This window comes from Misgurnus anguillicaudatus, chromosome 21 (genome assembly GCF_027580225.2).
Source record: "Misgurnus anguillicaudatus chromosome 21, ASM2758022v2, whole genome shotgun sequence".
In the NCBI taxonomy this organism is placed as follows: Eukaryota; Metazoa; Chordata; class Actinopteri; order Cypriniformes; family Cobitidae; genus Misgurnus; species Misgurnus anguillicaudatus.
The window spans coordinates 26107133-26120517 of NC_073357.2; the positions used below are offsets into that span (position 1 = coordinate 26107133).

The following is a 13385-nucleotide window of genomic DNA, read 5'->3' on the forward strand; positions in this document are numbered from 1 at the left end:
TGTTGGGCTCTATTAAAGTCCATCAAAATGAGAAAAATCCTGCAATGTTTAAAAAAAAAAACAATTTCTTCTCGACTGAACAAAGAAACACATCAATTTTTTGATGACATGGTGGTGAGAAAATTATCTGGATTTTTCTTTTAAGAAAATGGAATATTCCTTTAAGGCTGTGCGAAACACCATCGTTGAAGGGTTAATGTTTCTTGACTTCTGTTTTTACTGACTACTATGATTCTGCGCATCTCTTTTATCTCCCATCCTACACCACTAGAAATAAATAATTAGCTTTTTTACATAACCTGGCTTGTGCCAAAGCATTGGTTATTTTAGGGGTTCTCAGCCATATTTAGCTCTTTTGCTGCCAGGACCACTTTGCCTTCTCACTTCTCTTTCTTTCTTTCTACATATGAATGTTACATTAAGGATATATACAAAAAAGTCTCTCTCTTTCTGTCTCTTTAGATTATGCCTGGCCGTTGCCCAGCGCCCTTTGTCCAATTTGGATCTATCTAGATGTTCTCTTCTCCACTGCTTCCATCATGCACCTGTGTGCCATTTCTCTCGACCGATACGTGGCCATACGCAATCCAATTGAGCACAGCAGATTCAACTCCCGCACCAAGGCCATGCTAAAGATTGCTGCCGTCTGGACCATTTCAATAGGTCAGTAAAATAATTATATGATATGAATATGGTTCAATTTCTTTAAAACTATGCAAATGTAGTTCATGCTGAGAGGGTTCTCGTGACTATATGAGCCTCCAGCTGGGTGTAAAAGGCCACCTGATTCATATACAGAAAAAGGTATTAAATTAACATTGTGAAAATTACATACAACAGTTTTTGTTCATCAAACAGAGTTGTTCTTCAAGAGCCTATTTTTTCTGAATTCAAACTAGTTTTGATTTACTGAATGTTTAATATAGTGCTTAAGATCATCTCCTACTGTTAAATAAAATAAATCACAGTCAGTCAGCTTGTTAAGGTACACTGTAAAAAATTTCCTGTAGAATTTACAGTAACTTACTGGCAGCTGGTTGCCAGCAACTTACTGTAAATTAACATACAGTAAAAATACTGTATACAATTTTACAGTACTATTTAAAGTACTGTATGCATTTTTACAGTACTATTTAAAATACCGTATACCGTTTTACAGTACTATTTAAAATACTGTATACCGTTTTACAGTACTATTTAAAATACTGTATACAAATTTACAGTACTATTTAAAATACTGTATACATTTTACAGTATTGTTTAACATGCTGTATCTGTATTTACAGTATTTTATATTTTCTACTGTAAAATATACAATAATTTTATACTACAATGTATATATTACAATGTGTATTTTACCGTAAAATTTCCTGTGATTCATTTTCCCATTTCTATTTACTACAAAACTGCACAAAATTTAAATGGAGGTGTTAAAACAGCTCTAAGTAAATAACAAAAATAAGCAATGACAACATGTTTTTAAAATTTCTTTTAGTTTTTCAAATACATGAAATCAGATTTTCATATTTTTTGCACACTGAACTTTCAGCTTGCATCACAAACTGTTTTTCTTAAACCTGCAATAACATTTACTCATAGATATCATATTACAGAATTTTAAATCAAGTCATGAACTAACTCAGTCATAATAACATAATAATAATGTTCAAATACAAAATACTTTCCTGAGTAAAATACAAAACATTTACACACACATATCACAGCATCAATTCATGAACAATACATTCAAATGCAGTCATAAGCAATGTCAAAAACTTATACATTCAAAATATTATTCTGAGTAAATTGTAATTTCTTGCAGCAACAGCTTTTTCAAAGCCAATGTAACATTTACTCACTGTTTCATTTCACAGTATTATCAAATAATACTAGTACAAATTCAGTTATAACTATAGACGGTTTCAGCAGTAACATCATAAGCAAGCGGCTGTCGCGGTCCGCATGAACTTCCGATAAACTCCGCTAAGAATAAAAAACAACAAAGTTCTTTAAACGCATTTTATTTATATAACAAGCAAAAAAACAACACATAGTTTAGCTCGGAAACCAAAACATTTGTTATTTTCAACGAGGCTTTTGTTCAAGAGATCAGTTTAGCAACTAGTCAGACCATTAAAAAAGCGAAACCGGAAGTAAGGATCGGATCCAGACGTGTGTGTCATGTGCGTCCGATGAAACCGTCTATAAGAATAATTAAAAAAAAAAAAAAACGTAACAAAACCTCTCCTGCATAGACTTATTTTGCTTTTATAAGCAACAGTAGTAACATGTATACACTGGAGTTTCATATTACAATATTATAAATCAGTGCATGGACAAATTAACTAAAAGAAACCTTTAAGAAAAAAAAGAACTTCACAAACCTCTGGTAAGTTGAGTAGAATGTATTTGCTTTAGTTGCTTAATAGTTTTGCTTAATTCATAAAGTCCTTAATAAAGGTGGATATGATGGTTCAGGCCAGAGTTCTTCCTTTGCACCATCTTCCCACTTCTTTTGCTCACCTGGAAGTTAGAGGAGCACTTGATCTTGTCGGGGCTGATCCTCACAATAAATCTTTACATAAAAAAAAGAATTAATTAGATAATTTGATGTGTAAGAGAGGGACACTCCACTTTTTTTTTTTTAAATAGTGCCATTCCTAAACGTTGCTATACGATAATATCCTCATATTGCTCAGGCCCACTGTAATTACCACAAAGGACCAGCAGTTGCTAATAGATGACAAGACTTTGCCACTTCCTGAAATCTAAAATCATATATAAAAGCCCTTATGTCCTTCCTAACCTGTATGCACTTTCTTTAGTGGAAAACAAAAGAAGATATTTTGAAGAATGATTGTTACCAAACAGCTTTGTTGATGGGAGTCAACAAACCAATGAAAGTCAAGGAACTAAACATGTCTGGTAAACAACATTTTTCAAAATATCTTCTTTTGTGTTCCTCTGAAGAAAGAGCATACAGGTTAGGAGGAAGGACATAAGTAAATGATGAGTCTTTCTTCAATATTTACCAAATGTTATAGCATACCGAAAGATGTACTTACCTCTGAATAAACTCCAAAGTAGTGGCTGCTTGCACATGGTACTCGATGTTGAGCACGTAGTAGCAACCAAAGTGAACAGCAAATGCTGAAGAAATGGTAGGTCAATCGCAGGAAATCGGACTTAGCCTTCAATCGGCAGCATCCATTTTTTGTTTTGTAGATCTGGATCCTCTGAAAATAATTAATTAAAAATAGCGTTTGTTATTTGATTTTGGTGTAAGTAACAACATTTAGATGTTAGAGCTTTTCTCAATAATTTGAAATCTATCATTTTAAAGTGATAGTTCATATGTCCCCAAAATTCTGTCATCATTTACTTATTGTTCTAAGCCTGTATGAGTTGATTCTGTTGTATTTATTAGTACACAAAAGAAGACATGTTAATAATTGATGGTAAGCACAGTTGATGGTACACTCTAAAAAAAACAAACGGTGCTATATAGAACCAAAACTGTTGATTTGAATCGTAACCATAGAAGAACTGTTTTTAGTGCCATATAGCACCGGTGAAGCACCTGTGAAGCACCTGTGTAGAACCATATAGGGGCCATATAGCCCACTATACCACTATACCACTATAGCACCACATTTGGTTCTACATAGCACTATATGGTTCTACACAGGTGCTTCACCGGTGCTGTATGGCGCTGGAGACAGTTCTTCTATGGTTGCGAGCAAGGAACCACTTTTGGTGCTGTATGGCACCGTTTGTTTTTAGAGTGTACCCACTGACTTCCATAGTAAGAAAAACAAATACTGTGGAGGTATTGTCAACTATTAGATTACCATCATTTATCAAAATATTATCTTCGCTCAAGAAATTTAACTCATGCAGGTTAAGAACAACACAAGAATAAGGAAATGAGTACAGAACACAATTTTGGGGTGGGGGCCTACCTAAAAAGGCCAATCATCATTTCATTACTCTTGATATTCAAAACTCAAGAAGAATGCTAAAATTTAAGCATAATGCTTAACATTAACAAATCATTAAAGGGATAGTTTGGCCAAAAAAAAGTCATATGCACTTTTTTTGGACTTGAAGGACGTGGACCCTGTAACTTCACATTTAATTAACTGAAAGATCTAAAACATTTTCTTAAATATCTGAAAATGTGTTTGTCTGAAAAACGATGGACATATGCATCTCGGACAGCTTGGGGGTAAGTAAATCATGGGATTAATATCATTTTTTGGCCCAACTATCCCTTTAATCTTTTTAATGTTCTTAAAGTATGTGTTAAAGAATCTTACCAAGCATGATCAGCCGTGGAGTGGAAGCAAGGGAAAGCGTGGTCTCTACATCTGCCGTCGTTGTTGTGACCTGCACACGCACACACACGCACGCACAAACACACACACACACACTTTTTGTTACTGGCAGTTATATCAATTTAATTCAACGACCCATCGTCAATTATTCCTTGTTAGATGTGCATGTTAGAGAGAAACTGAGAGACTGACTTCAAAATAGCGTTAAACACAAAAGCTCAGTTTGTCGCCTAGCATTTCAGATGAACACTCACCTGTACCAAACGCAGTCAAACAAGAAAAAGAGAACCGTTTATGTTAATATGTTGATGGTGAAATGTTCTAAAAAGGGGAAGAAAATAATTAAATATGATTATATGCACAGAAAGTTGCGTTTTCTTCAGTCTTAAATGAGTTTCTACCTCAAAGCTCTCTAACTATCTTGTTCACAACAGTGAGGTAAATTACCGTCAACTGCGTGTTGTTAAGTGTTTAAAAAAAGTGTTTCAAATTAATGAACTAAACCAAAAATATTAAATATGGTAAGAAATCACAAGAAGATTACTTACCTTTGCAGATGGTGAAATGTTCTAAAAAGGAAAAGAAATAAATATGATAACTTGCACCGAAAGTTTTGTTGAGTCTTAAAAAGAGTTTTCACCACAAAGCTCTCTCCCTATCTGTTTAGTCACAACAGTCCTAACGTGTGAGGTAAATTACCGTTAACTGCGTGTTGTTAAGTGTTTCAAATTAATTAACCAAATAAAAAATTAAATATGTTAAGAAATCACAGGATTACTCATTTTACTTACCAGCTGTTTAACTTGCAACCATTGTCCTGTGCTCTTTTTTTCTTCGGGCGGGGATCCGTGCCTTTCTGTAAAGCGTCAGGGTTTCGCGCTCATTTTTTTTACTGTATTTCGATTTACTGATGGCTGGTCATAGTGCAAAAGAGCGCACTGTACCTTGGCCATACGCACACAAAAAAATAACAGCGTGTAAGGTCCGCGTTCAGTCATGACTCTTCTCAAAAAATAATGTGACATACAAAACTATAACATTGATTCATGATAACATTAAAAACGTTTACTTTACGTGTAATAAATAACCGGATAATCTTTTGCAAGTGAGCTGCGGGTTTGTGTACAGGCACGTGATCAGCACAGACGTGATTACATCCAGGGCTGTGTCTCAATTCGTTCCCTATAGCTCCCGAGGTGGGGAATCATTATATCGTGTAGTATGCGGGTTCGGCCACTGTCAAGGACCCTCACCTTATATTGGAACACTGTTTCGGTTTCCTGTGTCGTGGCTGCTTACACGCGTTGAGAAAATTCACAGCTGGTATTCATCACTCATCAACAACCGGCAAAACCTATCTCTAATTTTTAAACACTTACATTTGTAAATTAATTGGAATGTACAAAGCTTTAATGAAGATGATTATATTGTGTTTTGGTAAATAAATCAGCTCTACTTGCACTAATTTAGTTGTTTGATTGTTTTTAGGACTTTGTTTAAGTCTTCTGAATTTTACTTTACATTTTAAATCAATATTTAAATACAATAATATTACATTATTTGTATAAGATAGCTTTCTATATTGGATTGTAAGGCTTGACACTCAACATTAACTCAAAGTCCCCTTTAGGCTTAACTATGCAACGACACCAAACCTTAATCAGAGAGTTATGCTGCGTTCCAGAGCCCATCCAAACCAGTGGGACGTGGGACTTATCCTTCTTGAAGTGTCCTAGCTCCTACTTTAAAGCGTTCCAGGCATTTGAAGTGGAACGTAAACAGAAAACATGGACGACCGACCGGTCTTCTTAAGGCTCGTACAGACTACATAACTTGTAAACGTCGGTCCGAACTGTGCAGTTCACACTACAGTAAAACATCAAGTTAAACATCTTTACAAAGTGTTCTGGAGCCATTATATAAAAGCGCTGCATGTCTCTAAGTAACTTGGTATATTTTTACCGTAGTTTCATGATAACAGATAATAACGACATAATGTCACGCCATAATATAAAAAAACAAATTGTGTTAAAATTACAGTGTCTAAAACAACCCTACAAGCAGAGAAGTACAATTTATAGTCTATTCCTTGAAGATTTCCTCTCACGACAACGCGATCTATGGGCGCCGCCATTGTCCTCCGACTTTTTTTACTGAAGTCGGGGTAGGTCAAACTCCCCCGAGTTCGCCGGTAGGAGGTTCCACTTCAATAGGCATTCCAGTGCACTTTTCCTAGTTGGAGCTAGGATAAGTCCTACATCCCACTGGTTTGGATGGGCTCTGGAACGCAGCATTAATCCCCCAAAAAACAAATTAGCACCACCTGCCATTAAAATACAGTATTTTTAATTAACTGTAAATTTTACAGTAAACAGAAAATACAGTATTTTACTGGCACAAAGATTACATTTCCCACAATGCAACATCAAAATACAGCAACATACTGTATAACATGCCCTACGGTAAAATACAGTTCATATTACAGTAAAATACAGTGTAATTTACAGAAATCGTTAACAGTGTACGTGTGTGAAATGTTAAGGGCTTGCATTAAAGCTACTGTCTTACCGCCCTCTTGTGTCTGGTTTGGCATTTATATTTGAAGGGTTCAAAAAGGGATGAACCCAGCCTATTGGGTTGTAATTTAACCTATCAACTCATTATTGGGTCAAATATAAACTGGGCTCGTCCCTTTTTGACCCAACACTGGGTTGAAATAACCCAGCATTTTTCAAAGTGTATACTTTACAAAGCTAAAAAGATCAACTCTTGCTGTGAATTACAAGCTATTTAAAGGGACACTCCACATTTTTTTTAGAAAATATGCTCATTTTCCGGCTCCCCTGGAGTTGAACATATGATTTTTACTGTTATGGAATCCATTTAGCTGATCTCCGGGCCTGGCGCTACCACTTTTAGCATAGCTTAGCAGAATCCATTGAATCTGATTAGACCATTAGCATCACGCTCCGAAATAACCAATGATTTTCGATATTTTTCCTATTTTAAACTTGACTCTTCTGCGGTTACATTGTGTACTAAGACCGACAGAAAATTAAAAGGTGTGATTTTCTAGGCAGATATGGCTAGGAACTATACACTCATTCTGGGGTAATAATCAAGGACTTTGCTGCAGTAACATGACTGCAGGAGGCGCAATGATATTATGTAGTGCCCGGAAATAGTCCCCTGCTATTGAAAGATACTAAGGAGACTATTTTCGCCTCCTGTAGCCATGGTACAGAAGAGTTAAGTTTTAAATAGGAAAAATATTGAAACTCTTCAGTAATTTTTTAGCATGATGCTAATGGTCTAATCAGATTCAATGGATTCTGCTAAGCTATGCTAAAAGTGCTAGCACCAGACCCGGAGATCAGCTGAATGGATTCCAAAACGGTAAGAATCAAATGTTTAACTCTAGAGGAGCTGGAAAATGTGCATATTTTCAAAAAATGTGGAGTGTCTCTTTAACCTGTTAATATGAATCCCCGTTTTTGAACCCCCAACAAAAAATGTCATAGCCAAACTAAAATAGATACAGTTTATGAAGTCCTTGCACTAAAAGCATAAGTTTGGTCTTGTTTGAAAGCAGACACTTGGAAGTTTAACTCTAGAATGTGGATATTTTCAAAAAATGTGGAGTGTCCCTTTAAAACAAGCATGCATTCTGTAAATGTACGACAGCCCCATCACCAAATGTGTCCACATCTCCTTTCTGTTTTCTCTTTTTTTCATCTCTCTCTGTCTTTGTCCCCAGAGCCCTCTTGTCTCATTTGCCTAATGTTACATAGAATTAATAGTGACAGTGCAGATCACAAAGTTTGTGTATCTAAACATGAGCCCAATATTTATTTGATTGTTGTCGGATCTAACACAGCATCAAGACTCCATCGGATAGACTGATTCATTTGCTTTTATTAAATAAAGATCCTCTCTTTCAACCAATAGAACACTGATCTGTTTGGAAAACTGAAAGCATTTAATCCTTCTGAATCCCTCTGTTTCACTGGTCATTGTAGTTTTGAACCTCTTACTCTCATTCGTTAGTCTTCTTACTGTCTGACTGTGGTCTAAAATCTCTTTCTTTATTCTTTATTTCTTTTCTACTGTTGGTGTGTTAAAGGGCTTGCTCTACATATGTAGATAGTTTAGTTAATTGATTATTTTTCTCTCTCTCTTTCTTAATTACCTGGTCCCTCTTTGTTTCTCTCTTGCAGGTATCTCAATGCCCATTCCAGTGATTGGACTGCATAATAGAGATAAGGTTTTTATAAATGGCAACTGTGCGCTGAACGAGGAGCGCTTCATACTGGTTGGTTCATTCGTTGCCTTCTTCATTCCTCTGGTCATCATGGTGGTAACATACTGTCTTACCGTCCAAGCACTTCAACGTCAAGCCACAGTCTTCCTTTTCGAGGGGAAAGCGTCTTCTCAGCAGCCTTTGCAGCCTCCTGTTCAATCCACTTCCCAGCTTGCCCCACCATCTGCTCCGTCTCGCCGCGGTAGCCTGAACTGTCTTCGTATCGGCAATAGTGACGGAAACACCCTCGGTCTGACCCCGCCGTCGGACACGATCTCAATAATCCCGAGCTCAGAGGTTCCTTCTCAAATGAATTCCCCCGCTGGACGAGACCTGGGGGGAGCCCGTGGCCGACGGGGCATGATGCAGGCAATCAAAAACGAAAGGCGAGCTTCCAAGGTGTTGGGTGTGGTGTTCTTCCTCTTCCTGATCATGTGGTGTCCCTTTTTTATCACTAACGTTCTGTATGTCCTTTGCCGCGGAGCTTGTAATGAGCCTCTACTCAATGAACTGCTAAACGTGTTTGTTTGGGTCGGGTACATCTCATCAGGGGTTAACCCTTTAGTATACACGTTGTTCAACAAGACATACAGACGGGCATTTTCGAGTTACATGCACTGCCAGTATAGAAGGGTGGGGCTTAAAGCCATCCCAATAAACCTTCCATGTTCATCTCACGCAGCAGTCACGCCCATCCTGATTTGCCAAAAAATCGCTGTCGACCGTAACAGTAACTGCCGGAACGGGGATGGGAATGGAATCCGGAATCTGGAGCTCAATGACATGGACACTGACCCTGGACTGGAGCTAAAACCGGGATTATCAGAGCTATCCATCAGCAGCAGCCATAGCCACACAGAACATACAAGCAGTGTTTAAAAATCCTTATTTATGTGACATGGATGCTGGGTGTGATGTGATCAAAGTGATATTTCTTGATCTGTGTCAAGATGCCACATCTGCTGGATCACAGCATAGAAAGTTTGCCGATCAATACAGTGACGTGACAATAAACTAAACAGGGTCAGACTATATTGTGTCAATGTGAGGAAACTGAGAAGGAATGTTTGTGTGTGTGCGTGCGTGTGCGTTTGTGTTAACAGGTTCAAAATTTGAATGTCAATAAATCCTGCATGAGTAGCCAGTGTCCCACTAAAGCAGCATCGGGCAATTGAGCATTGCTGACACAAGACTGCAGTTCATGCAGCAAATATTTCACAGAGTCACAGCATCCTCTTGTGGTAAATTGAATCATTACATAAAGACTAGTGCGAACCCAAAACATGAAGATGAATCTTTTAAAGTGCCAGTCAGGTGCAATTTCTAAGCTTCCTAATATTGTTACAGAGTCCCCAACAACAGGTTTAAATGCATGCAAGGTCAAAAAACATTCTTTTCTCAAAATATAAATATAATAATTACCCCATTTCTTAGAGATCCCCAAATGATTCCTGCAAAGCCGTTAAATGATTCTGAAGGCTGTTTCTCAATACGCGGTCTTCAGCGATCTTGCATCCTCGTGTTCTCGCTCTACGTCATCATTTACAGTCGAAGTTCAATTCCAATTCTCAAGAACGCAAGGACAGAGGACGCATGAAAATACCCGGATGTGTTCTTGATATCGAGGATGCATCGAGTGCAGATTTGCGCGCTGATCTCCCTTTACGCCCCAGAAGTCATTGCGGCAAAACAATGGCGGAGGTCAGGTGACCAACAGGAAGATCGCACACATCTCAATTCTCACAAGTGCGTTCTGTGTTCTCGCGACCTTCTGAGTTCGTTCTTCCGAGGTCGCCTGGCAAGACCGATCCCCCCACATTTCGGTAGCCTACTCTGCTCTGATTGGTCAATTGACATGGTCTCTGCCAGTGTTGGGTAAGTTACTCAAAAAAGTAATTAATTACTAGTTACTAATTACATCTTCAATCATGTAATTAGATTACTTTACAAATTACTCTCTTCAAAAAGTATTTAATTACTAATTACTAATAACTTTCTAAATCTTATTTAGTACATGATACAAGGATAGGCTTGAAATGGCACAAAGAAATAATATATAAAAGTACATCAATTATTCTGGTCCCACTTTAGGGTCCAATTCTCTCTATTAATTAACTATTAACTACTTTTGCCTCAATATACTCCAACTACTGCTTATTAATACTAAAGTAGTTGTTAATTTTAAGTATTGGTAGAAATGGGGAGGACGTAGAATAAGGTTTTGCAGAATCAGGCATTAAAATTTGTGCTATTAAGTATTAATAAACAGCCAGCATCTAATATTAATGCTAATAATTAGCCAGTTAATGAGAATTGTAAACTATGTTAAATCCACTATTGTATTTTAGTATACATAATTGTTTTAGAGTCCATACACAGTATTTAGTTACATCAGAAGTAACTGTAACTAGATTACAAGAAAAATAAGAGTAATCCCTTACTTTACTTTTTCAAGGGAAAAGTAATTAAATTACAGTAACTAATTACTTAGTAACTAGTTACACCCAACACTGGTCTCTGCACATTCCAACAATAGTGCAACAATAGTAACTTACTGACAAGACATTAAGAGTTTGAAAACCAACATCAGTACATATCATTCTTGATTAATCTAATGACGAAAAACACTAGCATATTTACATTCATGTACGCAAGTATGTAAGCTAACCGGGGCACATCTAAACAGTAACTGTAATATGCATTAGCCAGTTGCTGCTGGTGCGACTTACTAACAATATATTAAGAATGTTTTAACTTACATAAGTGCATATTTCATCATTAATTCATGTAATAAAAACGACAACAAACACTAACATTTTTACACTCATGTACGCAAGTATGTAAGCTAACCGGGCCACAGCTAAACAGTAACCGCAATATGCAGTAAAATAAACACAATGTAATAATCATACTTACAGGTTGTGGTTAAGAGACGCATATTGTTCCAAATAAAGTTGCTACTAAACAATCTTTCATGACCAAATGTTTAGCAAATTCCACCTTAAAAAAGTTTTAACCAATGATTATTCACATCTTCATCCTTTGGCAGTGAAAACAACATAAACTAACCTTGGAGGAAGTTGTCTTCTCGATATGATGTTAACACACTAACTAGTGGAAGTGTCCGTGGGCAGGTCAGGGTTTTCGTTTCTTGCAGGCAAAACTGTAGGTGGAAATTATACAAAGTAATTATTGCCATCATATGTAAGCAGACAACATGCATGAAATTCGAAAATATTTTGACTCGTTTCAGTGATTCAGAGTCGACTCCCTACTTTAGACAATAATTTTATGAATCGTGCTTTTTTGTGTTTAAATACCAAACAATTGTTTACATTGATGGACAGCTACACTGCAATACAGGTAATTTTCGATATTGGATCTGTCTGGCACTTTAAAATAAATCAAGTAGATCATTTTAAAGTTACTGCACCATCCAAGCTAGTTGCATTAAAATATGGATGAATTTATGCTGTCTGAATACACTTGCAAGTCAGATCATTGTTTGTTTAGCTTGTAAACATCTTCTGTAAGGTATGTTAAATAAACTCTCTGTGAGCTACAGTAAAGCAACATCACAGTGGGCTCATTATTTTTTTCTTGCCTAACAATGTGAACGACATGACTAAAAACCTCCAGTTTTCTCCAAAGCACAGCTTGCAATAAATTAGCAAACTGGACCAAGTAACAGAATGAGGTCAAATTGAAAATGAATAAGACACCTTATATCAAATATTTGTTTTGATGGAATTAGGATTGAATTTATATTGCAATATTTAAAATGCATCTTAAGTTGTTATTTTCTCCTCGAACTGAAGTTAAAGCCTCTAGGTTTGAAGAACAGTTCCTCTGTTGAATGTAGGGTCAGTTGTGAGCTTTCCAACTACCTCATCAGGTGGTCACGAATGAATATGAGGCAAGGAGCAAAACTGCACAATAGACAAGAGTAATGAAATGATTTACTTTATATGGATGAACTGTCCAAAACAAATGTTGGTCTGTAAGAACACAAATGTTCACTTGAGGATGTCTATATGATTAAATAATGTATAAAGCTGTAAATTCTTGCCGTTTTTCTGTGTAGATCCTTCGAATTTCTTCTTAATCACCTGCCTTTTTATACCTTAGCTTGTGAATGTTTTACTAAACTCTCTCTTTTGTTGAAACCCATCATTTCCACAATGTTATCCTTTTGTGAAGCTGCTATTTATTTAATAAAAGATGATTACAATTCGTTCTGCAGTGTACTTTGTGGTGGTGATCAATGGTATTTCTATTGTAAAGTGTACTTTACTGAAAACGCATGGCTCTAACAGTATAAAAATATAGCCTGTACTGTAATCAAAAATGAATATAGCTTTTATGTAGCTTTCAGGACCAAGGACAGCAACAGCCTTTATGTAAACAACGCATACTTGTTTAGATAAAAAAACACATTATTTGTATTTTTTTAAGATTCTTTATACACAAAACAACTACTTTTTCCATGTTTTACATAAATCTAAGTGCAAACTTAAACATAAGTCTTAACGAGAGGTCACGTGAACTTTTACTTTACAACTTAAAATGATTTTTTTACTTGTAACTTATTTTTTGTAACACCTAATAACAATGTTTTACAAAAAAAGAAATTATATTGGGTACTATGGACAATTTTTATTACCTTTTTTTCCCTTTTTTTGGTGTGTGTATTTTTGTGTCCAGAATTTCAACAATGCTGCCATCTCCTGTACGTAAAAGAAAACGAA

General features: G+C 36.3%; 1 protein-coding gene and 1 long non-coding RNA gene across 3 annotated transcripts in view; one reads left to right on the forward strand and one right to left on the reverse strand.

Moving 5' to 3' along the window:
• The window catches only part of htr2cl1 (5-hydroxytryptamine (serotonin) receptor 2C, G protein-coupled-like 1), a 174865-nt gene extending 163474 nt beyond the window's left edge, over positions 1-11391 (forward strand). Inside the window, exons 4-5 of the mRNA XM_055199090.2 lie at positions 463-663; positions 8555-11391. Of these exons, the coding sequence (XP_055055065.2) occupies positions 463-663; positions 8555-9516 (1163 nt within the window). The 3' untranslated portion in view covers positions 9517-11391. The remainder of the gene's footprint in view (positions 1-462; positions 664-8554) is intronic.
• On the reverse strand, positions 2448-5600 carry LOC129422827 (uncharacterized). Of its 2 annotated transcripts, XR_012360424.1 has the most exons (6): positions 5129-5600; positions 4886-4906; positions 4592-4658; positions 4320-4389; positions 3066-3236; positions 2448-2575 (listed from the first exon to the last, which is right to left on the reverse strand). It is a non-coding gene; the product is annotated as an uncharacterized lncRNA (long non-coding RNA). The 2 variants fall into 2 exon arrangements; XR_012360423.1 differs by having other exon boundaries at positions 4886-5599.
• Positions 11392-13385: the final 1994 nt, after the last annotated feature.